Source organism: Schistocerca nitens, chromosome 8 (assembly GCF_023898315.1).
Source record: "Schistocerca nitens isolate TAMUIC-IGC-003100 chromosome 8, iqSchNite1.1, whole genome shotgun sequence".
In the NCBI taxonomy this organism is placed as follows: domain Eukaryota; kingdom Metazoa; phylum Arthropoda; class Insecta; order Orthoptera; family Acrididae; genus Schistocerca; species Schistocerca nitens.
This window is the reverse complement of record NC_064621.1, coordinates 548,803,292-548,828,658: the sequence shown is the minus strand read 5'-3', so window position 1 is coordinate 548,828,658 and position 25,367 is coordinate 548,803,292. Positions and strand designations below refer to the sequence as shown.

The 25,367-nt window shown below is 39.8% G+C and overlaps 2 protein-coding genes across 3 annotated transcripts in view; one reads left to right on the top strand and one right to left on the bottom strand.

Annotated features, from left to right (window-relative positions):
* LOC126198597 (odorant receptor coreceptor-like) overlaps positions 1–7,288 on the top strand; it is a 247,733-nt gene extending 240,445 nt beyond the window's left edge. The window contains exon 8 of the mRNA XM_049935048.1: positions 7,166–7,288. The gene's annotated coding sequence lies outside the window, so the exon portion shown is untranslated. The remainder of the gene's footprint in view (positions 1–7,165) is intronic.
* The window catches only part of LOC126198596 (elongator complex protein 1), a 149,015-nt gene that overhangs the window by 8,457 nt on the left and 115,191 nt on the right, over positions 1–25,367 (bottom strand). For both annotated transcript variants that reach the window (XM_049935046.1, XM_049935047.1), the window contains exons 11-13: positions 25,138–25,274; positions 7,210–7,361; positions 3,754–3,838 (exon numbers count right to left, since the gene is read on the bottom strand). In XM_049935046.1, coding sequence (XP_049791003.1) covers positions 3,754–3,838; positions 7,210–7,361; positions 25,138–25,274 — 374 coding nt within the window. The remainder of the gene's footprint in view (positions 1–3,753; positions 3,839–7,209; positions 7,362–25,137; positions 25,275–25,367) is intronic.

Below are 25,367 nucleotides of genomic sequence, written 5' to 3'. Positions count from 1 at the left end.
CGTAATTCGGCTTAAGGTACACATTTGTATGTCCAGATTCAGGTGTAAATTTTTTTGGAGTACCAATACTGTACTATCTCAGGTTTGCTTCTTTATTACGACATAATGCTAAGTGTGCTAGAAGATGAAAACGTGCACTTGAAATGCAGCAAACAGTTAAAACTAGCCAATAGTGTGGAATTAAACACTTCATTTCAAATAAATTGACTGCTTCAGCGGGAAAGATTACTAAAAGCCAAATTTCTCTAGCCAACTGACAAAAATAATTTCATTGTTCTGCAAGACAATTAATGCTTGACTATCAGAAGGAGGGAAATAAAATAAAATCTAAAACTAATAACATATTTTAGCCTTCCATAATTATGTGATAGCTCCCGGCCACAGAAATCCGTTTTGTTTTCATCTGATGTCAGAGCAATAGATGAAGAGGACACAGCAAAATCACTAAACATAAACACGGGTCATGTGGAGACTACCCGCCTCCACACTACAACTCAGACTGCTCTATGCATCAGCCCCGGATCTACGATATTTCCGAACCGGGGCAATACTAAATTTTCAAAAATATATTCATTTTCTAGCACACATTTTTCTGAAGAGTCTTATACATACACATATGTGTTCGAGGAAATGTAAGACTTGTTATTTGGTTGTAATTGTGCCTAAGTGCAGTGCCACGCATCTTCACACAGCATTCTTCTATCGCACGTCACTGTTTTTCACTCTGTGGAATTCAAATGTGGAATATTTTGTAATGGGTGCCATCAAAATATATTCAGGACAGTGGAAATTAAAATGTCCTGCGGTGCCTCTCCTGTTCCACGTTGGCCGGTTTGACATCAAGAAAGAAAGAAAGAAAGAAAGAACCCTCACAATTAATACTAGATGGGATTATTTATAACCGGGAGAACAAAAACTCTTCAGAAAATTTGCACTCTTTATTGCCTATTAGATAAACTTACTGTTTTGTGTCACATAAAATTAAATATAGGACATAAGACCAGTAGAGACAAGAGACAAGCAAGACAGTACACATTTCTTCAATCCTTAAGTCACAGCATTTTTTTCTCTTCAATCTTGCTACAGCTTTGCAAGGCATGCTTCCCTTCTGGGAATGAATCTAATACCTCATCAAAGTTCGTCATACATTTTGCTACATCAAAAAACGAAATGTCATTGTCTAATACTGTAAAAGCTGTTAACACAAAATAGTAACCACAACTGGTGTGGTTTCCCGATCTGATTACGTGTATTTTCTCACTGTCTGCTAGATAAAACGAAATAGGCCTGCCTAATATTGCAGCAATTCTAACACATGCCAAATAAACAAGACTGTTTTGGCACAAATGGTCATTTTTACAACACGACAGAATATAATTCACAAAATACCGATATCAAATGCCTATTAGGCCAACTACAAGCAAAAAGTTTTATGTTGGGGAATAGTTTCACATTTCCTTCATATGCTCCAGCTTCTGAAGCATGAGACTGAAAAGCAGTAGTAGTACAAAATTTTTATATAACTTGGGAATCGTCATATTCTGCCACATTTTGCGTGATGTCCCAATTTCTCCTCCTTCCTCGTTCTAACAAACAACCTTCTCATCAATAATTCTGTAACTATTCCTGCCAGTGTCAAAACTTATTATCTGGTTTATTCACTAACCCTGTCCCAATCACCGGTTTAGTTAGCCCACATTTATTCTACCGTTACACGTTATTAAATGTTCGTACAAAGCGTTTTCTGCACTGGTCCCAGAATAAAACTTTAGCAGCTGTTAGCCGGGGACTGTACAACTGACCCTTACTAGTGTAGCGGACTGGCCAAAACTTTCCAATCAAACTTTCATTTTCTTGGATACTCTGAGAAGATAACATGTGATCTTTCTTACCTGTTATTCGTGTTAGTTGTTTATTTCCACTCTGGTAGTCTGAATCTATGGATTTTGCTAGTAATCATAACAATGCTGATCATTTGCAAACCCAGTCAACCACATAAACAGCAATTGGCATTCACCCGTTCAGCTTTATTCCATTCAGTTGGTATAGCCCCATCCCCTTTAGTCTGCAAGAAAGTTGACTTTCATATGCAACAGGGATTCCCCTGGCAGAGACATCACATACACTATGCAAGCATTCAAAGATCAACTTATGACTCATTCAGAAATCAACTTAGAATTTGTTCAAAAACCAACATACGCATTCCAACATCATATGAATAATCGATAGACCAACATGCACTGGATGACAGGCGCTTTTTGAAACAAGGTCTTTTTCCTCAAGAATAATGAATTTGCCCATCCCCTCCAAAGAAATTGCCACCCAAGGCAGACATCCGGTTTGCCCCCCAACCCCTATATCCACATGCGTGAATCTGGCAGCTTAGGCATGTCAGAAAAATTCTTCCGGGTAACATCTGGCTGCATGCTGCTATTGTTTATACAGCTAACTGCCACACTTCTGTAGCCAGAAATGGGAGAAGGTACTACTCATACGCGACAACTGTGCATGCGCATGAGCTCGCTCGCAAATACTCAAACGAATTAAATGTAAGCAGTTGTGATGTCACGCTAATTTCAAGCAATTTGTTGTTATGAAGCATTGTATAGTCTGAAACTTCCTGGCAGATTAAAACTGTGTGCTGGACCAAGACTCAAACCTGGGACCTTTGCTTTCACGGGCAAGTGCTCTATCATCTGAGCTACCCAAGCACCACTCACAACCCATCCTCAGAGCTTTAATTCCACCAGTACCTCATCTCCTACCTTCCAAACTTCACAGAAGCTCTCCTGCAAACCTTGCAGGAGTGCTAGTTCTGCAAGGTTTGTAGGAGAGCTTCTGTGAAGTTTGGAAGGTAGGAGATGATAGAGCACTTGCCCCTGAAAGGCAAAGGTCCCGAGTTTGGGTCTCGGTCTGGCACACAGTTTTAATCGACCAGGAAGTTTCATAACAGCACAGAATCCGTGGTCCTTACCAGTCAAAGTTACAAAAATTTAACTGAAAACTAAAACAATGAAAAAATCCCAGAATTCTAAAAATTCCAAGGTTTTTCCAGGTTTTCCACCGGATGAAAAAATTCCCAGGTTTTCCTGTATCTCCCAGCTGTACCGGGTCATAAACACCATGCAATATTACAGCATAGCTGAATGATGATATGCATGGCTCTTCATGTGTACTGGGCTACACACACAATGTACAATCGGCAAATTTCAGACACAGGTTTTGAAAAATAGACTAGTAAAGTCTTGACGACTGACCAGGTGATCGGGATCGAAACAGTTTCAGGAAATCCACTGTAGATGAACATTAAAATAGAAACATTATGTAAGAATTTCCCAATTGTTTCAAAAACTGGAAAACACGTTTTAGAAGGCTACACTGCACAAGAAATATCACAATTTTTGCTGTGGAAATGGCAAATTTCACCTCTGGAAAGCCAAATAATTACAATTTTGTAGAATTACATCCTCTACATCTTAGAAAAGGAAGGAAGATTATGATTTAACATCCCAATGACAACAAGGTCACTCTAGACAGAGTAAAAGCTAGGATTGGCAAAGGAAGCTGGCTGTTTCCATATCAAAGAAACCATTCAATCATTTGCATTAAACGATTTAGGATACTTTGTAAAACATAAATCTGGATGATGGATGGGAAATTGAATCCTGGTTCTCCTGAATGAGAGTCCAATAACTTAAGCACTACACCTCTTTGACTAGCGCATTTTAGAAATGAAATGTTCCTCCATATTACCTAGCAAATGAAGGTTTGTTCCAGAAGAAACACCTGCACTGAATGACTCGATGATGCTATTCGTTGTTGCATCTGGTCCAAAGCTCTGAAAAGAAAGAAATGGCCAGTTAAGCAATATTTACAACAAAGAAAGAGAATCTTAATGATATTTGTATAATTAGATTCCAAGATTATGAGATAAAATTGCTCTCAGTACTTATCTTCAAGAGATGAAAGTCTTAGTGCTACCAATACATACACATAAAAGTAGGTGAAACTATCCTGGCTTTTGGAACTATTAGTTTCTCCCTCAGGGAAGAAATATTGACAAGTAAGAATGTTAACAAGGATGAGCAGTCACTCAGGATCCAGGTTGAGTGTGACCCAGATGTTGTGAGGGTAATATAGCTGTGCACGTGTAGGCACATTCATGTGCCAATGGACAACTAAATGCCTCAGTTATGGATAACACCCAATTATTTGCTCAAAATAATATAATATAATATGTTCTACATATCATGCAGGTATGCTTATGTAACACACAGCTCCATCAAGAATACATCGCAGTGCTTACCAACATTCAGAAAGTTATCACGCGTCTAATTAATGAGCATAAATGGACAGGAATGTATCCACTCTATTACAGTGCAAAGATGAACAAAATTGGAGTATGGCTGTTTTTTTTCATATATTTTTACATAGAAATTATCATACAATTTACAGCATCCTAAATAACAGATTATCATTTTTGTTTTGTACTTATGTTCTTCTACAGACAAAAATTCTGCAGTGTGTAGCTGCAACTGGAAAAGTCCTAATTTGTTTCTGTGCATGTGTGGATGAATCCCTATCCCTATAAGCACAGTAGTTATCCTAGAAGTTTTCACAATAACTGTCCTCCAATACTATCAAGACATAACACAGTGGAAGAAAGAATAGTGACAAATAGTTTTGCAGTGCAATATCTCTTGAGGGATACTGGCTTTAAGAAAATATTTTGGAGTCCAGAGGAGACTCTGCACATCAACTCTACTATGATTAGAAGGTTTGTAGAGTAATTTGCACATCAAGTACACTCACAAAAATTGATCTCCTCCATTACTCTCTCTCTCTCTCTCTCTCTCTCTCTCTCTCTCTCTCTCTCTCACACACACACACACACACACACACACAAAATTTGGTGGAGGAAGTGTAATATGTTTACATACCACCAGATGGGGGATTTGTCAGGCTAGTGTATGTTCGTAATGGCCACTATCTAGCAATACCACATTAAAAGTGAAGAAAGACTGTTTTTTGTAGCTATGATGCTCACAGACAGAAGAGCAGCACAGAGGAAAGAAAAACTCTAAAAAATTGAAGTAAGAAGCATTTTCCTTGGGCATGAATTGATATTATTATATAAATGTTTAAAACAAAAAAATAGTTGGCGTTTAAACACTGTTGATGCCCAAGTCATCAGAGCACATGGAGCTCCTGCCAAAAGCGTGTCCAGTGTCTTGACCTGCACATCTACTTGCTCAACCACAAAACTGAGACTGAGTGGCTGTAGGTTATTCTGAACTAGAACAGTCTCTAAAAATTACTTCTGTTACTGTTTATTAATGGCACCCACATTATGAAGCAAACAATGTATTTCAGGAGATAATGTCCCCTTCCTCAGGCAAACTTTATACACAGACAAAAAATCATGGGTGACCACATTCTCTTTTGCTTACTCATACAGCCATTATCAAGTTGTAGAGAGGGACTGGTTCAATACACAGCAAGAGTGTTTGTAATGTGGCATCATGATGGGGGTACACAATCCATTCTGTCTCATTCACTGATTACTGAATAACAGCTTTCATCAGCTAATATTAGCTCAATTTACTAAAGTTTAAAGAAAGCGATGTCATAGATATCTGCATGTAATTAATTTCTGGAGGTAGTATGCGGAGCTAATTATAGTTCACAGGAGAGGCAGGCATGACAGCATTGGAAGCCAACATGGCTGACTTTCAGTGTAAGTTTGCCGGAATGGGATATGTGGCTCTCAAGAAGCTTTTAAACACAGTGGCATAGGGATAAGGCCACCAGTTCCTACAGTTAAGATGTAGAATACCTGCAAAGACACCCCTGTCCTGCAAGGATGTGAACCATTCATTTTTCTGGGCATGGGGGAATACATAAACTAGTATGAAGCTTTTTTAGACCTCATAAGTGCTCTTTCTTGAGTTGGAGAGCCAGATCTGAGACAACATGTAGGAATTAAGTTTATATTACAAATAAAAAAGGACTTGTGAAACAACAGTAAATACTCTGTTGAGGACAGGATTGACAGACAGAAGGGAGCAGATATTTTGGAGGGGGACACATGTTTAACAACTAGCTTTCAGAATTTTCAATGAATCCAATCATCAGAAAAAACAGATGTAGAAATTGATAAAAGGGAGCTCTGATTACTATTTTGCCCCTTCATATGTGTAGTACAAAGTAACTTTTCTTCCAGCACCTGTTCCCCATTGTTTAACGGTCAAGTTATACATTAACAGGCATTATTAGAAAACATTGTACCCTGTTTCTGAAAGTAAACTAACAACAAATTATGACCATTTCCAATTCCTCACATGGATAATTATAGGTATGTGTACATGAAGAAACTGTAAGCCACTATAGCAAACTCAACATGCACTCTTTTTCTATTTAAGTGCTACTTTGAATTCTTGGAACATCAATGTGCAGTCATGTTTTTACTTGGTTGAGTTATTATTATTTCCAACACACAAAAGAACTCTGAAATTGAGGTAAACAGTGCAAAACCCACAAAAAAATGCTTAGTGTAGCAAGAAACAGTACAAACACCACAAGGATGAACTCCACAGCTTCTTCTGTGTTCCCACTGTTCGGTAGAGTTAGTGTCATCCGTGCATTCTACGTTTAATATTGTTGGTTGTGATGGACAATGAGATTGCGATGGACAACCAGGTTGTGGAGGGCTACCCTTGGAAGAAACCTTGAGCTCCGCCTAGTGAATCGGAACACTTTTTAAGATAAATCAGAATGAAGGGCAATAGGACACATTCCTTAAGACAAAATGAAGACAGACTGTCCACTTTTGAAAAAGTGTGTCATAATAAAATGCAATTTATGTCTGATAACTTCCATTCTTTGGGAAATTACAATCTGCATATTTCATACATATCTAAACTTTTGGAAAAAACTTTTTATTGTATCAGCTACGAGAGTACTGATGCATTTCATACAGCATTCTATAACATTCACAGTATCACGGAAAAATACATTTGTCTGTACTAAATAAGATACACGATACAGGGACAGTCAAAACAGATTTCAGAGGGAACATTATGTGTGCAACAGCAAATTTAAAAGACTAAATCATTTTATGAAATGAGAATATGTCAATATTTTATGGTGACTCTCTGTTTTACAGATTTCCATTTACAAAGTTCTTACTGAGCAACAGGCAGAACTCACCCTGACAGGTTGCAATAGCAGATCAGCCGACCAGATTTCGTCTGTGCTACGCTGCATTTCACTCAGCACTGAATCAAGCAAATGTTGCAAAGCAGCAGCATCAGCATCTCTGCCAAATCTTAGAAGCATTTTGCACAACATTCCAACCTCATCTGCACAAAAAAAAAGGAATGTGCATTACTACAACCATACTTTGAATTTCTTTATTGAGATAGTGTAGAACAAGAACAAATGCAATCTCTGCACAGATACAACTGGAAATTAACAAAAAATAAAGTTTTCAACTTGTGTTTCTTGTCATACAGAGAAAAAAGTCTTCTTGTATCACAAGTGTTTATATAAGAATGATGGTTGATATGAATCTCAGATTTCATATCAAATCAAATACCATAATTTCACATAATTTGTAAACATTATGAATTTGAATCTTTTTGTCTCTTTCCACATGATGGCAATATCTACTGTTACATTTTTTCCTCATTCCAATCTGCAGTGTTTAATATATACACACAAATTTACAGTTTCAATTTACACAAACAATCAAAGATATAATGCTTCAATAAATATCAATAAAATTACATCTTTGCAACTGCATTATAAGAATTCTTTTGTGGTTGTCATTTCCTTATTTTATAAGAGTAACGACAGAACAGAAACGTGAAAATTAGCACATTGTTAAACTGTGTTTATAATAACAAACATTCCACTTTAATTCTCAGTCCATATAATGACAATACTTCTCTGAAAGTTTCCTGTATTAGAAGATGGAATAGTTTCATAAAAATTACTATCACATGCATAAAAAATATTAGCATGTAATGAGGTTTTGCTGACACTGGTGTGTTGATATGAGTAGATGGGAGGAAGGAGGGGGGGGGGGGGGGAGTGAAAATCTACCTTCCACTCACAAGTTTTCTGATCATTTCTGTGATGCTTTCATGCTGCTTAAACAAATCTGCACAATACTTCTTTGAATCTCCTTAATCTGTTCCACTAATCCAACTTCTTGTAGGTTTCCAAACAGTTAACAATACTCAAAAATTTGGCAGACAAGTGAACTCTTACACGGACAATGAATGTTTCCCCTCAGACAGAATCTACTTTCCCCTTTGCTAAATTTATGCAGTCATTCCAACCTAAATTGCTCCCAGTATGTACATCTATATACTTCACAGTTTTATTCAGGAGATTTTCTCTAGGTGAACACTATTACTACTGTTTGCTTCATCAGAATGTTTATTATCAGTCAGGATCACAATATGCGCTTTTTGTTTCAGTTTATTTAACAAACCATCTTGCACTATGCCTGTAGTAGGTCTTTTCAACAAGCATACTGTCTGACAGCACCCAACACAATATGCTTATTGAATGGAAACAAAAATCGGTAATTGCCAACAAAATTGTATCGTGATCCTGACGGTCAACACACATTCTGTTGAACATTTGACAATTACAAAGCAGTGTTACCAACGGCGATTAAAGCAACAAATTTTGGACATCAGCCATTAATGTGATGCTGAATTAAACAAAAATGTCAACAAAACTACTGTTGGACACTTCATTAGAAAATTAGTTAACAGCACACTTGATTCTGGTCTCTCTCTCTCTCTCTCTCTCTCTCTCTCCATCCATCTATAAAGGCCCTCCCACCTTAAGCAAGCCAATGGAAGATAAGTACTTATCTTAAGAGAGTTTTTGACAGCTATGCAAATTGAGTATTTGAGCTACTGTTTCCAACAGCAGAGAAATATTTTTAAATTCACAGTTGATATTTTTATTACTATTTGGTTTACATACAAAAATATGTTGATGCACTTCTTAATTACAGGGCTTGCTGATAAAATTTCTCACAAATTTTACTTGGTGCAACTTTTCATCTACTACAGTAAATTGCAGTGTCAGTAACAAGCTGTCCATTAACACATAAACAGGTGACACAGTGTTTATCTCTTTCTTCAAAGTTCACACTTTGATTACCTTCAAACAACTGCCTCAACAGTGACGCATCTGTTTGGTTATGACCTTCGGCTCATACAACTAACACAGCTGATGATGAATTTGGACTGGCAACTTTATCACAGGCCAAACTTTGCCTTGCAGTTGGGGAGAAAAAATAAGAGAAGTCATTTTTAGCCATGCTGCAGTGCTTCTGACAACCATCAGCACTTGTCTGGAAGTCCTGTGATTGTTAGGTCATAGCTTGGTCATGCATGCACTACAGTTCTGACTAAATATGTTTAACTGAAAAAAAAAGGTGGGAGGAGGCTGCAGGTAGGGATGTAGAGGAGAAAACTTAATTTCTGGGTGACTTTCATAGGTTTTACAAATCATGCAGAATCCTATTTTTACTACACTGAAATATGGAGCAAACTTATTAATCATGTGATGAGTGGAATAAAGTTGAGTGTATGTGATTACATGCAACATGAAGTGAAGCTGACAGTTATAATTTTGTTATTTACAAATTAAATCAAGCATCTGTTTCAACAATTATGTGGCCTGTTGTATTAGTCTTAAGCAGTTAACACTACAATTCATATAATATCTTTTAAATTCTTGATAGTAATGTGATGATATTTGTTTCAACAATTGGCTAGTTGAAATAGTAACAAAATAAGTTTGAATCATAGTATTTTCAGTTATTTCTTTGCATACAACTCATGAGCACCAGAATTTGGTTTTCTTTAATGAAGCCCTTCTACAGGAATAGAATCTGAGAAATGTGTGTTAAATGTGCTTTTTTTTATTTTGTTACAAGAAATTATATTTGATTTTATCCATCACATCCAGCTTTAAGACATAAAAAGCATTTATGTTTTATGGCGTTTACTAAATCCAACACAGATACAGCAGCAATATCAAGATATGAAGCAAAGTATATCAGAAAACTGTTAAGTACTGAGAAAACTGTTGTACTGAATGAAATAACATGTAATCTGTGTTAGAGAATAAGGTACTGATCTTATTTGCTTGAATACCACAGAGATGTTCATTTCTGACACCTGAAAAAATTGACTTCTATCTAGCAGCCAACAAGTTCAGCATATTCCTTATGACAGCACCACTGAGTGCAACAGAAAAAGAACAGAGAAATGTGGTTGTTAACAATACAACCACATCCTTTACCAATGTCTGTGACACAGGGAAATAGAAATTATCCTGTGTTGTTCTAATTTTCAGCATATATTCTACCCATAAATTAAGATTTTACAACTAACATCTACAAGCTTGTATACCATGTTCTGTTACTGAAATTATGCTTCCACCATCCTGCCTGTTGATGCTTTAATCATACCAGCTCTAATGCTACAATACTCTGTACAAAAAAAATTTATAGTCATATCAAGAAAAGAACAAATAAAATGCACCTTCATTTTCAAATGCATATGACACTCCTTCTCTGAATTGGTTGACTTATGTTTTTCCTTCAGATGCTCCCCCAATCCATCCACCCATCACTTCCTATTCCAGTCCTGCCACATGTTTATCCAACCCAATGGGGTCCAGCCACCTGTGAATGCAGCCATGTCACTTAAAAGCTCTTCTGCAATCATTGCACAGCTTTTTATATTGGTATGACTACCAACCTGCTGCCCACCAGGATGATCCACCGCCAAACTGAGGCCAAGAGCAAGGTACACCACCCTGTGGCACAACACGCAGCTGAACATGACACACTTGATTTCAATGGCTGCTTCACTACCCGAACCATCTGGACCCTTCCCTCCTCCACCAGCTTTTCTGAAATGCACAGATGGGAGTTATCCTTACAACACATTCTCTGATCCTGTAATTATCCTGGCCCCCATTCTCATCTCCCTTCCTGTTTATTTGCAGCCCTCTGTCAACCCATCCGCCCGTCTTTCCCCACTCCTCTCCTTTTTTGTTACTTTTTTCCCCCACCTCCCTGGTTCACAACTGCCTGACATTTCACCTGTTGGGGTCTAGTCCCTGCACACTCCACCAGACAGTGTTAGTCTCTCTCCCCACCCATACACTACAGTCCCCCTCCCCATCTGAAGTTTCAGTTTTCTTGCACAAACAGCTAATTTGCTTTAATGGGGATGTGTTGTTCAATATACAGTTATTAGTTTCATGATTTGGTAATTTACTCATTTCTAAGTCAAGAACATAAAGTAGATAAAAGGCTCAGGAATCCACTATTATTCATTCCAAAGATGCAAGTAATGTAACTAGTAGTGCAAGAACTTTCTTTTGCTACTATTTCATCTTTGAGAAATGCTGGCCATTATGTTCTGGTAGACTTCAAGTGGTATTTGTTTCCACTCTTCCATAAGCACATTTTCTTTCTGAGGCGTGGTGAATAATGCCACCAGGTTCTTGGATACATTACAAATATACAGGGTGTCCCACTCGAAAGACGCCCCAGAAACATGTGTAGTAATTCTGCTGAAATTGCAATGTGTAATTTGTGATGTTTGACATGGCAACACTGCACTGTGCATCATGATTTGATGTAACAGTGTGTTTTCATGCATTACTGTGGCTCAAGCTCAGTGTTCAGTGTTGAGTGTACCATCTAAATGCTGCATACAAAAGTTAGTGAACAAGATGGAGAGCAATGGAACGGTGTTGTATCTTCATGAGAAGATGACATGACTGACGTGAAATGATTGTTGGCCTCTCCCACAAAGTCTGTTTGAACGTTTATCTCAGGAATGTGGAATGTCACGAGACATGTCACAGAGCTGTGAAGAAAGCAGCATATATCCCTAAAGGTTTACAGTTGTTCAGGAACTGAATATCAATGACAAAGACAAACACATTACATTCTGCCATTCGTTTCAGCAATTTATCGCTCAGAAGTCAGGAATATTGCAATACAATAGTTCAGTGATGAGGCATGGTTTCACCTCTCTGACTATGTAAACTCTCAGATGCATGTTTGTGGTGTAATGAAAATACACATACACAGGTCGAGCAACTCCTGCATTCACAAAACATTGGCATGTTCTGAGCAATATCATTGTGTCGCAACATCAGATCAATTTTTTTCGAGGCTACTGTTACAAGTGCAGTTTACATCAAGATGTTTCTCGAGTTTGTGAACCAGTTGGACAATTAGAAAGCAAATTTTTGTTTGTGGAGCCTCTTTCAAGAGGAACTCCCTGTATTATTGATGCTAATTTATCTCTAGTTTTTTATTTGATTCAAGTCAGCACATTGAACACCCAAGTCCGGCAGACCATTTGATTTTCTTCATAGTATTGTGCAGCTGAGCTTGTTTTATGGACAGAAGCACTGACAAGCTGGTGCAGAAAAGATATGATTCCAAGCTATTCCTACAGAGTGGTGTGCATCCAACTGCCTGCAACCTGCATAAGCCTGCGATCATTTTCCCGTCAAACAGGACGAAGATCAAACCTTAACACACAACCTCAGAAAACTAAATCATTTCACTGTTGCTGGGACCCACATGGATAAATTTGTATGCATATGCCAGGTTTACACATTCACAACCGAGCCATCACATAATGTACTGTGTCTCATCAGACAGTAAATCTCCTTCCACCTTCAAAGACCATTAATGATACCGTTGGTACCATTCTAAGCAGTGCCCAAAAATTTGTTTTTTAATCAATGACTTAAGAGTAGGAGCACATTTCAATGGATTATTATGTCACTGACCTCCGTACTTCAACTGCAAAGGTAACAAGCACATCACACATTGATTCACACACACAATGTTTTAGAGTTTTACAGTAGCTGTTAGTTAATTTCATAGGCTTACTAGAATGATGAAGGATGTAATAATTTCCAAATATTTCCACTTCACTATAATGTTTACTATTGTAGTTCCAAGACAGCACTTTGTGGGAAGAATCAGACAACATATTACTTCCTCTCATGTACATCTCACGAAACGACCACAACAAGAAAATTCAAAAAATTTGGGCTAATATCGACAATCCTCCTACCCATGCATCATTCATAAGAAAACAGGAAATGGGGGTACCAATTAATGGTATCAGAAGTACTCTCTGCCAGTAACCATTAGGGGGGCTTGTGGAGTGTGAAACCATTAGGGGGGCTTGTGGACTGTGGTGTATATGTAGATGAAAGCAAACTTGGATGAGAAGGTCAAATATTGTGACTTAAGGATACAGGGTACTTTTCAGGCTCAATATTGTGTAAAAAATCAACACCTATTTCTTTTAGGCAATGTTTACAATGTATATGTTTTACAGATTTTTGTATATATCAGGTAATGCAGCACACTTTCTAAACAAATTAGAAGTATTTTGAATATTTTTGAACCCACTTAGGGTTATCAAGAAAAATTACACAGAAATTTAAGCAATTTTTTTTTTCAAAATGCTTCCTCAAATTGAAGTACCATTTAATCCAATGTTATACATTTGAAGGAGACCAAATTTTTCCCAGATATGCATGACATGATGGCTGTGGTACTTGACCTATTTAATTCCACCTATTATGTATATTAGAAGGATTTAAAAAACCACTTCTTACATTTTAATTTTTATAATTTTTTAAATAAAAATGTCATTTTTTTTCTATAATTTGGTTGTTTCTGCAATAAAGCTTAGGTCTACTACATAAGTATGGACTATTGCATGTTACAGAAAAAAATGGAGCAACACTTTATAAACTTTAGGAAATATTTGTACCTGAATTCTGAAAAATACAACTTCCAGGAAATTGCAAATGAAGATATGGGTCCAATTAAACTGTGTCTCAGATCATTCCAGAAGCATAGTCTTCATCCTGCAGCATTTCTTCATCTTCAAGCATTCCTTTTAGCACTTCTAGCTTCTTTGGTAACTTGAAGAACGAATCTTTCAGCTTCATGCACCTGTTGTCTGTCACATGCAATTGATCTTCCATATCAGAGCCACATTTTATGCCTAGATCTCATGACTTCCAACCTTCCTATCACTCCATCATTGAAACATATCATTGCATCTAGTACACCAACTTTTAATGGATTCAGTCGTACAAAAACATTCTTGGGTAATCTTTCCCATACGCAATGGTTAAAACTTTCATTTGTATTCTGAGTGCCCCCACGAAGACATTTACTAAGCAAAACATGGTCACTCAGGTCTCTAAAAATTGGTTTTATTTCATTCATAACAGGCAAACTGCTTTTTGGTAATCACACCAATCTGCTCCTTTAGGGTTAAGTCCATGAACAGGGTGGTCATCTATGGACAACTTATGAAAGTAGGTGGCCCATACAGCTTTTCTCATTGCTGTTAAGTAGGTGGCCCATACAGCTTTTCTCATTGCTGTAACATCATTCAGTGGTGCAGTTTCTCTAGTGGCCAGTGCATAATAACTCTGAAGAATGTCTATTTCAGTTTCTGTCAATCTGCCTTGGCCAGACAGAGACTTTCCATCAGATAGCAACTTTCCTTTCATTTCATTTCTTTTCATAGCTTCCTCAATCTAGCACCCTCCTCTTTTGCACATGTCCACAACACTCCAGTTTTGCTACCAAGGTATCACCATAAACATTGAACTCATTAATTTTATTGAAATCTTTAAGAGTCCCCATCACCTAGGTACTTCGTATATCTAACGTTATGAACAGGCAAACACCGATGTTCAGTATGTGTTACCATGGCAGGTGTGGCAGTACTTAGATAAGCACTCAACATCAACAACTTTTCCATTCTCCAGAGAAGTAGTACTTACAACACCAATCAAGGAACGATGTCCTCAACATTGCCATGTCCCATCAAGTGCAACAGCAACGTCCCTGGTTCCACTAATATTTTGAGTTTCTTCTGCTGTACATTTCATAGATGCTTTAGATACAACCGACAAGGCATCTAAAATTATTTTTATGTACTTGCTGAACCTACTGAGAGGAGGAGGAGGAAGGTCCATCAAACCACAAAACATTTGAGCAGCCTTTTTTCCCTTTCCTATTGCACGCATTGCATACACTAACTTCAAATTCATATGTTATGAATTATGCACAATGTTCGAAGTCATTTTCAAGGTAGATTTATTGCAGGATCTATGCACAACTACTAAAATCTTCCTGCTACTTTGTTGTTCAGTTATTTCCAGACAGCCTAAACCAGGCTGTTCCAACAGAGCTCCAGGGAGCCGGAGTGCTCACTGCCGCAGCTCGGAGCCCGCGTGGAGGGGGAAAGCAAACTCACTGCCCCCTGGCCGCATGCAGCCGCAACTGACGCAGTAATCAGTGTTCAACGACAGCTATGACTAGGGGCGGGAGCCCTGTACCTCTATTGGAGGATACCTTTCTATTCATTGAGAGTGATGGTCTTCCGCAGTGTCTTGTATGTCATAAAGTATTTAATTCTGTGAAGAGGTACAATATACAACGACATTATACACGTCTTCATGCAGCGCACTACGATCAGGTAGAAGGCGTTGCACGCAGAGAACTGGTAACCAGGCTTAAGAACAACATACCAGGAGATGTAACTTTAAAAATGGTTTCATAATATGGAGGGTATCAAAACATGCAACAAAGTTCGTGTTCTGTAATGTGTTTATAATTTTCAGGTGAATGAGAGGGAAGAAAACACTACTGAATGTGCAATTCGAGCAAGCTACAGGGTCGCTAACATCATTGCGACGAGTGGCAAGCCGTTTTCAGTGGGACCACTCGTAAAATAGTGCATTGTAGCAGTTTCAGAATGTTTGTTTCCGAGGGAGGTGCAGGCAATTGAAGGGGTTTGCCTGTCGAAGCAAACAATGTCTCGTCGAATCCTGGACACGGCAGCGGTTTTAGAGACGCAGGTCAGGAAAGACGGCGGAGAGGTTTGTTGCATTTTTGGTAGCGCTTGACGAAAGCACCGACATATCGGACTGTGCTCAGCTTACAGTCTGTGCATGGCGTCGACATGGAGCTGCAAGTAACTGAAGAACTCTTGGATGTCGTACCACTCGATTACAGTGCAACAGGACGTGACATTTTTGAAGCCGTTTGTGAATCAGTGGACAATATGAATTTGCCGCGGGATAAGCTCCATTCTGTAGCGACAGATGGTGCACCACAAATGATCGGGCGTCACCAAGGTTTTGCTTCATGTTTGAAAAATAAAATCAGGGACGAAGCGTTCATGGAAAAGTTACGTTTATTTGAGAGGCAGATGAGTAATGGACATTTAACGTTCTTCAATCGCCTTGCTTCTTTAAAACTACCTGAAGGTACTACTTTCAGCGATTACCAAGCAAAGTTAAAGCAGCTCATCACGTCGTTTGAAGCACGATTCCGAGACCTCACTAGTTTGGAAGTGGAACTTAAGGTGTTCAGCTCTCCTTTTTCAGTTTCCCCCGATGACTTGTCATCGTCACTTCAATTGGAGATTATTGATTTCCAAAATTCAACTTCGTTGAAAGAGAGGTACTACAACACGTTGCATTTGTCACGATGGTATCGTTCATTACAGCAAAAAACATTTCCGAAGCTTCACAACAATGCCGCTCAGATCATGTGCATGTTTGCATCTACGTATTGTTGTGAGTAGCTTTTCTCAGCAATGAAAAGGATAAAAAGTAAGGAACGATTGTTTCTTCAGGATGCAACAATGAAGGCCTTCCTCCGCATTAATGCTGCGAACACTTTGACGCCCGATATTTCCGATCTTGTAATGAAAAGAAAACGTCAAGCTACAGAGGCCCAATAAATTCAGTATGCAATTTCTTGTAAAACAGTTGTTTCTTTTTTATTTCCTGAACATCGTATTTCCTGGTGTAGCATGTCACCACGTCCTAGCAGCATCGAGGATGAGGTTGTCGATCTTGTAAGAGGCAGCTTGCACATCAAAACGCTCGCATTGCCGCCTGCCTCAGCCAGCCGTGCCACGTGTCGGCCCACTTGAATGGTCACAGCGAGCGACACGGCTCCCTGGAGCAGGGAGTGCTCCGCGGCTCACAACGGAGCCGACGAGCTGGAAAAGCCTGGCCTAAACCATCACATTGTTTACATTTCGCCTTTACCTTTATCAAAGAAGATAAGATGCCCACATCAACAACAACAAATCCACTACAAACAGCGTCATTGTTAACACAAAAATTTGAATCACCACGAGGCGTGCCATGTGGGAGTATCTTCCCTGAAGAACTGATACACAGGTTACTTTTAACAGTGTGGCTGGCTTTGTTTGTGAACTGGTTACCACAGAATTTCCTTTTATTGGATTTCTTGATGTGTGACATAGTTTGTTTTTATTGTACACTAAAGGATATGTACTTCCACAAATATATGTAGCACTTGGGCAACAAACGTTCAGTAACACGTGAAGAAACTGCTTCAGCGAAACAAAAGTAAATACTAGCAAAGATAATCATTTACAGACACTAGAAACCTGCATTGTTACCAACATATACAATATATCATACATATAATCGCTGGAAACAGAAAGTTCACAGTCCTTTTCCAAATAATACTGGTTTCCGTAACAGAAATACAGGGGGCATGGTGGCATACATGACAATAACTTTAAAATTTGGTATATACACTCCTGGAAATTGAAATAAGAACACCGTGAATTCATTGTCCCAGGAAGGGGAAAATTTATTGACACATTCCTGGGGTCAGATACATCACATGATCACACTGACAGAACCACAGGCACATAGACACAGGCAACAGAGCATGCACAATGTCGGCACTAGTACAGTGTATATCCACCTTTCGCAGCAATACAGGCTGCTATTCTCCCATGGAGACGATCGTAGAGATGCTGGATGTAGTCCTGTGGAACGGCTTGCCATGCCATTTCCACCTGGCGCCTCAGTTGGACCAGCGTTCGTGCTGGACGTGCAGACCGCGTGAGACGACGCTTCATCCAGTCCCAAACATGCTCAATGGGGGACAGATCCGGAGATCTTGCTGGCCAGGGTAGTTGACTTACACCTTCTAGAGCATGTTGGGTGGCACGGGATACATGCGGACGTGCATTGTCCTGTTGGAACAGCAAGTTCCCTTGCCAGTCTAGGAATGGTAGAACGATGAGTTCGATGACGGTTTGGATGTACCGTGCACTATTCAGTGTCCCCCTCGACGATCACCAGTGGTGTACGGCCAGTGTAGGAGATCGCTCCCCACACCATGATGCCGGGTGTTGGCCCTGTGTGCCTCGGTCGTATGCAGTCCTGATTGTGGCGCTCACCTGCACGGCGCCAAACACGCATACGACCATCATTGGCACCAAGGCAGAAGCGACTCTCATCGCTGAAGACGACACGTCTCCATTCGTCCCTCCATTCACGCCTGTCGCGACACCACTGGAGGCGGGCTGCACGATGTTGGGGCGTGAGCGGAAGACGGCCTAACGGTGTGCGGGACCGTAGCCCAGATTCATGGAGACGGTTGCGAATGGTCCTCGCCGATACCCCAGGAGCAACAGTGTCCCTAATTTGCTGAGAAGTGGCGGTGCGGTCCCCTACGGCACTGCGTAGGATCCTACGGTCTTGGCGTGCATCAGTGCGTCGCTGCGGTCCGGTCCCAGGTCGACGGGCACATGCACCTTCCGCCGACCACTGGCGACAACATCGATGTACTGTGGAGACCTCACGCCCCATGTGTTGAGCAATTCGGCGGTACGTCCACCCGGCCTCCCGCATGCCCACTATACGCCCTCGCTCAAAGTCCGTCAACTGCACATACGGTTCACGTCCACGCTGTCGCGGCATGCTACCAGTGTTAAAGACTGCGATGGAGCTCCGTATGCCACGGCAAACTGGCTGACACTGACGGTGGCGGTGCACAAATGCTGCGCAGCTAGCGCCATTCGACGGCCAACACCGCGGTTCCTGGTGTGTCCGCTGTGCCGTGCGTGTGATCATTGCTTGTACAGCCCTCTCGCAGTGTCCGGAGCAAGTATGGTGGGTCTGACACACCGGTGTCAATGTGTTCTTTTTTCCATTTCCAGGAGTGTATATAGGTCATTTTTCATTTGAAACCCTATAATGTATATATCAACGTAGTCAGAAAAGACTATAGAATTTAATAAAGTCATAAATTTTTTATTTATTTTTCCACCATTTATAATTACCCTGTATCCCTAAGAACATGGAGTCAGACATTTCAGATCTTCTCTTTATAGAGTGGGACGTGGTTAAAGAGATGTACGATTGCGTTTACATTACGATAGGAGCTTGGAAGAAGCCATACTGTATTACATTCTTTGCAACTGATTATTATATTTTGTATTTTTTATACTATAAATTACATTTTATTAATTTATACTGTTTCAAAGCACCATTATATATAGGATCTATTGAAAACAAGGCTTTTTTGGAATGGCCTGGTACAATTAAATAGTGAGAAACATTTTGGTGGCTAAAGGCTTTTTGTATTTGGTGCTTTTAGTAATACAACTTGCATGCTATGAAGTTATGCCATTCCAAGGTACCATTACACTGGAAATTTATAAAAATGTGTCATTCTTGGTTTGATATCTTATAATTAAAAGTCAGTTAATGACAAAATTGTGTGTGCAGACTAGAGGACACGGTAAGATCAACGATATATACTAAAGTAATGTCTGTTAACTGTAACACAATGGATAGAGGTGCAGACTGAGGTGAGAAAGATTACAGGTTCACATACTGCTTTCTCGGTAAATCTTTTTAGCCACCTTTATGTTTTCAATAAGGTTCTGGAATGTTCTTATCAATTTAATGGAAGTAACATTGGATTTTCTTTATACATACAGTAGGAAATTTTGCACATTTTGTCAAGTCTCTTGTATTTCACATGTTAAAAAAAATCTGCTTCTAAATAGAAGCGGCCATCTAATAAGAACGCCCTTCAGGTTTTACTGAAAGGTGAAACTGATGAAATAATTTTTAACTCATATGTACAGTAACAGTATTTTAAATTTTTACTGCATTATTTGTAATGGAAGTTTTAAAAGTTGATGTCACTGATGCCTGGACACTGAACTTTTATTTTTGCATTATATATGGTTCATTGATGCTGTATACCACTGACAGAACAACACTGACAGAATATGGACAAGGGAACTAATGTACATTTTAATAGCAGATTTACATGCATCTTCTTCCATAAACAAACTGTGTGATGTGATTACCTCAGCTCAGTACAGCCGATAGATACACAAAAAACAGAACCAAAAATTTACGTTCCTAGCTTTCGGAACAAATGTTTCTTCATCACGGAGGAGAGAGGAGAAAGAAAGGGAAGAAGGGAAAGTAGATTCAGTTACTCACAACCCAGGTTATGAAGCAACAGGGAAAGGAAAACAGGGAGGGTAGCAAGGATGGAGGCATGGTTGTCAGAGGGAAGCCAAAGATATTCTACTGTAAGTACTGTGCCAGCTTCAAACCAAAGAGGGTGCATACAGAAGTAAAGAGGTATATAGTAAAAAGATAAACACAACTATGTAGGATGAAAAGATGCGTGAATGGCTAAAGAGGAAAGGGAAAGAGGAGAAGACTGAAGAGTAAATGGGAGTGAGGTGGTTTAACGCAGGTTCAGTCCAGGGGGATGGCGGGATGAAAGGATGTGTTGGACTGCAAGTTCCCATCTCCGCAGTTCAGAGGGACTGGTGTTGGGGGGGAGAAGCCAGATGGCACATACAGTGTAGCAGGTTCCTAGGTCCCTAGAATTATGCTGGAGGGCATGCTCCGCTACTGGGTATTGGACATCTCCTAGGCTGACAGTTCATCTGTGTCCGTTCATGCGCTCAGCCAGTTTAGTTGTTGTCATACCGATGTAAAAGGCTGTGCAGTGCAGGCATGTCAGTTGATAAATGACATGTGTAGTTTCACACGTGGCTCTGCCTTGAATTGTGTATGTTTTACAAGTAGCGGGGCTGGAGTAGGTGGTTGTGGGGGGATGCATGGGGCAGGTTTTGCAGCGGGGTCGGTTAGAGGGGTAGGAACCGCTGGGTAGAGAAGGTAGTCTGGGAATATTGTAGGGTTTAACAAGGATGTTACGGAGGTTAGGGGGGGCGACGAAAGGCAACTCTGGGTGGTGTGGAGAGAATTTTGTCAAGGGATGATCTCATTTCAGGGGTTGACTTGAGAAAGTCATATCCCTGGCGGAGTAATTTGTTGATGTTTTCGAGGCCAGGATAATATTGGGTGACAAGGGGGATGCTTCTGTGTGGTCTGGGGATAGGAACATTGTTGTTGGACGGGGAGGAATGTATTGCTCGGGAGATCTGTTTGTGGACAAGGTCTGCAGGATAGTTGCGGGAGAGGAAAGCACTGGTTAGGTTATTGGTGTAATTGTTGAGGGATTCGTCACTGGAGCAGATACGTTTGTCACGAATACCTAGGCTGTAGGGAAGGGAGCGTTTGATGTGGAATGGATGGCAGCTATCAATATGAAGGTACTGTTGTTTGTTTGTGGGTTTGATATGGACAGAGGTGTGGATGTGAGCTTCAACAAGATGAAGGTCAACATCCAGGAAGGTGGCTTGGGTTTTGGAGAAGGACCAGGTGAAATTCAGATTCAAAAAGGAGTTGAGGTTATGGAGGAAATTAAGGAGTGTTTCTTCACCATGAGTCCAGACCACAAAGATGTCATCTATAAACCTATACCAGGCCAGGGGAAGCAGCTGTTGGGTCTTCAGGAAAGCCTCCTCCATGCGGCCCATGAAGAGGTTGGCATAGGACGGAGCCATCCTGGTTCCCATGGCCGTTCCCCTGATTTGTTTGTAGGTCTGGCCTTCAAAAGTGAAGTAATTATGGGTGAGGATGAAGTTGGTAAGTGTGATAAGGAACGAGGTTATTGGAAGATCTTCGGGTGGGCATTGCGAGAGGTAGTGCTCAAGGGCAGAGAGACCATGGGTATGTGGGATGTTTGTGTAAAGGGATGTAGCATCTATGGTGACAAGAAAGGTTTCAGGTGGGAGAGGAGTGGGAATGGATTTGAGGCGTTCTAGGAAGTGGTTTGTGTCTTTGATGTAGGATGGGAGTCTGCGAGTGATAGGTTGGAGGTGTTGGTCTACCAGAGCTGAGATACATTCTGTTGGGGCTTTGAAGCCTGCCACAATGGGACGGCCAGGATGGTTCTCTTTGTGGATTTTGGGTAATAGGTAGAAGGTAGGGGTATGTGGCTCAGGTGGAGTGAGTAAGTCTATGGAAGCCGTTGTGAGGCCTTGTGAGGGACCTTAGATTACGTTCTGTTGGGGCTTTGAAGCCTGCCACAATGGGACGACCAGGATGGTTCTCTTTGTGGATTTTGGGTAATAGGTAGAAGGTAACATCCTTGTTAAACCCTACAATATTCCCAGACTACCTTCTCTACCCAGCGGTTCCTACCCCTCTAACCGACCCCGCTGCAAAACCTGCCCCATGCATCCCCCCACAACCACCTACTCCAGCCCCGCTACTTGTAAAATATACACAATTCAAGGCAGGGCCACGTGTGAAACTACACATCTCATTTATCAACTGACATACCTGCACTGCACAGCCTTTTACACTGATATGACAACAACTAAACTGGCTGAGCGCATGAACGGACACAGACGAACTGTCCGCCTAGGAGATGTCCAATACCCAGTAGCGGAGCATGCCCTCCAGCATAATTCTAGGGACCTAGGAACCTGCTACACTGTATGTGCCATCTGGCTTCTCCCCCCCCCCCCCCCCCCCAACACCAGTCCCTCTGAACTGCGGAGATGGGAACTTGCACTCCAACACATCCTTTCATTCCGCCATCCCCCTGGACTGAACCTGCGTTAAACAACCTCACTCCCATTTACTCTTCAGTCTTCTCCTCTTTCCCTTTCCTCTTTAGCCATTCACGCATCTTTTCATCCTACATAGTTGTGTTTATCTTTATACTATATACCTCTTTACTTCTGTATGCATCCTCTTTGGTTTGAAGCTGGCACAGTACTTACAGTAGAATATCTTTGGCTTCCCTCTGACAACCATGCCTCCATCCTTGCTACCCTCCCTGTTTTCCTTTCCCTGTTGCTTCATAGCCTGGGTTGTGAGTAACTGAATCTACTTTCCCTTCTTCCCTTTCTTTCCCCTCTCTCCTCCCTGATGAAGAAACATTTGTTCCGAAAGCTAGGAACGTAAATTTTTGGTTCTGTTTTTTGTGTATCTATCGGCTGTACTGAGCTGAGGTAAGTACTGGCCAGCCCCTCTATCTCTTTGTTAGTATTTGTGTGATGTGATTGACAGATATAACCGACACCTGCCATTGGAGAGTGCTGCAGATGCAAATTACAATGAGTAGCAAATTTCATGCCATTTACTAGATTGTTTATGAGCTTGACAACCATGATAGAAACTAAATTTGATGTGCTTCACAATGGGAAACACATTCCATGCCAGGAAAACTGTACTGTCAAATCTCAGGTGGAATACTTGAAATTATGAGCATGTATAATATGGCTACATTTAAATTCACTCGGTTCTCTGTGCTGTCTCATTCTGAAAGACAAACATTTACAATGCTGTTGCACTGCTCTTGCACCTACACATTTTTGGATATGTAACATGTTGCCTCACAGAGACTTTTGACCACACAGTGTTGAGCCAACAGAACACATAAACAGATAATTTTTCATTTTAATACAATATTGATGTTGTTACACTAAAGCGTGCCATTACATCGAATAACATCAAAGAGCAAATGCATTGTGACGTAGTTGGTAGATGGACTTAACTTCTTAAACACATTCTTACAAATGAACCCAAATGAAGCAAACTCAATGACTGTTACTTTTCTTTATGGAATGAACAATTTTACTTGATGAATAAATTTCCTGTAAACATTATGTTCCAGAACACCAGCAAAAGAAATATGTTGATCTGCCAATTTCTGTGTTTGCAAAGTAGGCATGGAATCTTACTGCAAAACTACCCATACACTTGTGGATGTTCAACACTATTTTCCTCAGATTCAGTGTTATACTCCTCAAAAAAAAAAAACAGAATATATCTTTTTGTACATTAATTGTTATTGGTAAATTAGACATTTATTCACTTACCATTGGGATAATAATAGTCACACTAATATATGATCAGCCATTGGGATAATAATAGTCACACTAATATATGATCAGAAACAAATACTGTGATTTTCTACTCTCAAGAGTAGAAAGCAGGGAATGCTGATTCTTTCCAAATTTCAATACAAGTTTATTTGTAAGGAATGGTGTAGTAACTTCAAAACAAGAATCATTTTTTCTATCAAAAATCCATTATCACATATCTCCTAATAATCACACTGTTGATAGTTAAGTATATTCTTATTGTGGAGTTTTCAAATATTCTATAAAGTAACAGAAGTACTGGAACCAGGTAATAATTTTCAAAATATCTGTGGTGTTACCGCTACTAAAGAGACATTTAACACTGACATATTTCAAAATATACCACCGTGAAATTATATTGGGTTACTGAGGTGATGCTTGCAGTCAACAACAACAACAACAAACACTTTACTCAATATTTCATTGTCATTATTAGCTACCAAACATTAACTTTCAATTTTAAGGGGATGGGCTCTTTCAATATCTGGAACCAGAAGCAGGAGAAAGATCCACACAACTACATTTTACAGAGTGGTTCTTACAGAAGAGTTTCATTTCTGCTTACTATTAAAAAATATGTTCCATTTGTGCACTGCCAGCTGTAAACTCTAACCCTTCATAATAGAGTAAAACAGGTTTTATTATAGTACTGAACAGCACTTTAAACTAAAATACAATTACCACTACCCTCATAGTAGTCATATGTCAATAACAGTGCCTAGCAAATGCTATTATAGTACCCTCTGCCATGCACTTTGGAGTGCTTTTCAGAGCATGGGTGTAGAGGCAGAAATTCCTTTTTCCAATTACAAGTACCATATCTTACCAATGCATCAACTGGTTTGGTATAGTAATATAAGAGTAAAACTCTGCGGCAGCACAGGACAAAAAAAAAGTTGTAAAGATATATAGAAAAAGTACTCATACTTACCCTTTAAATTAAGACAAATTGTGATCTGCTGATGCAAGGCCTGAACAAGTGCTAGATCTTCATGCTTGCTGCCTTCTTTTAAACTGAGTAATTTCCGTTCTTGTTTGCGGCGATTCTTACTCGATCGGCTACTACGCCTGCAAATAAAATATGTTTTCCAATAATAATTTCAGTACATTAATAATTTAGAAAAGTATTATCCATACTGATTTTTAGCACCCTACTAGAAG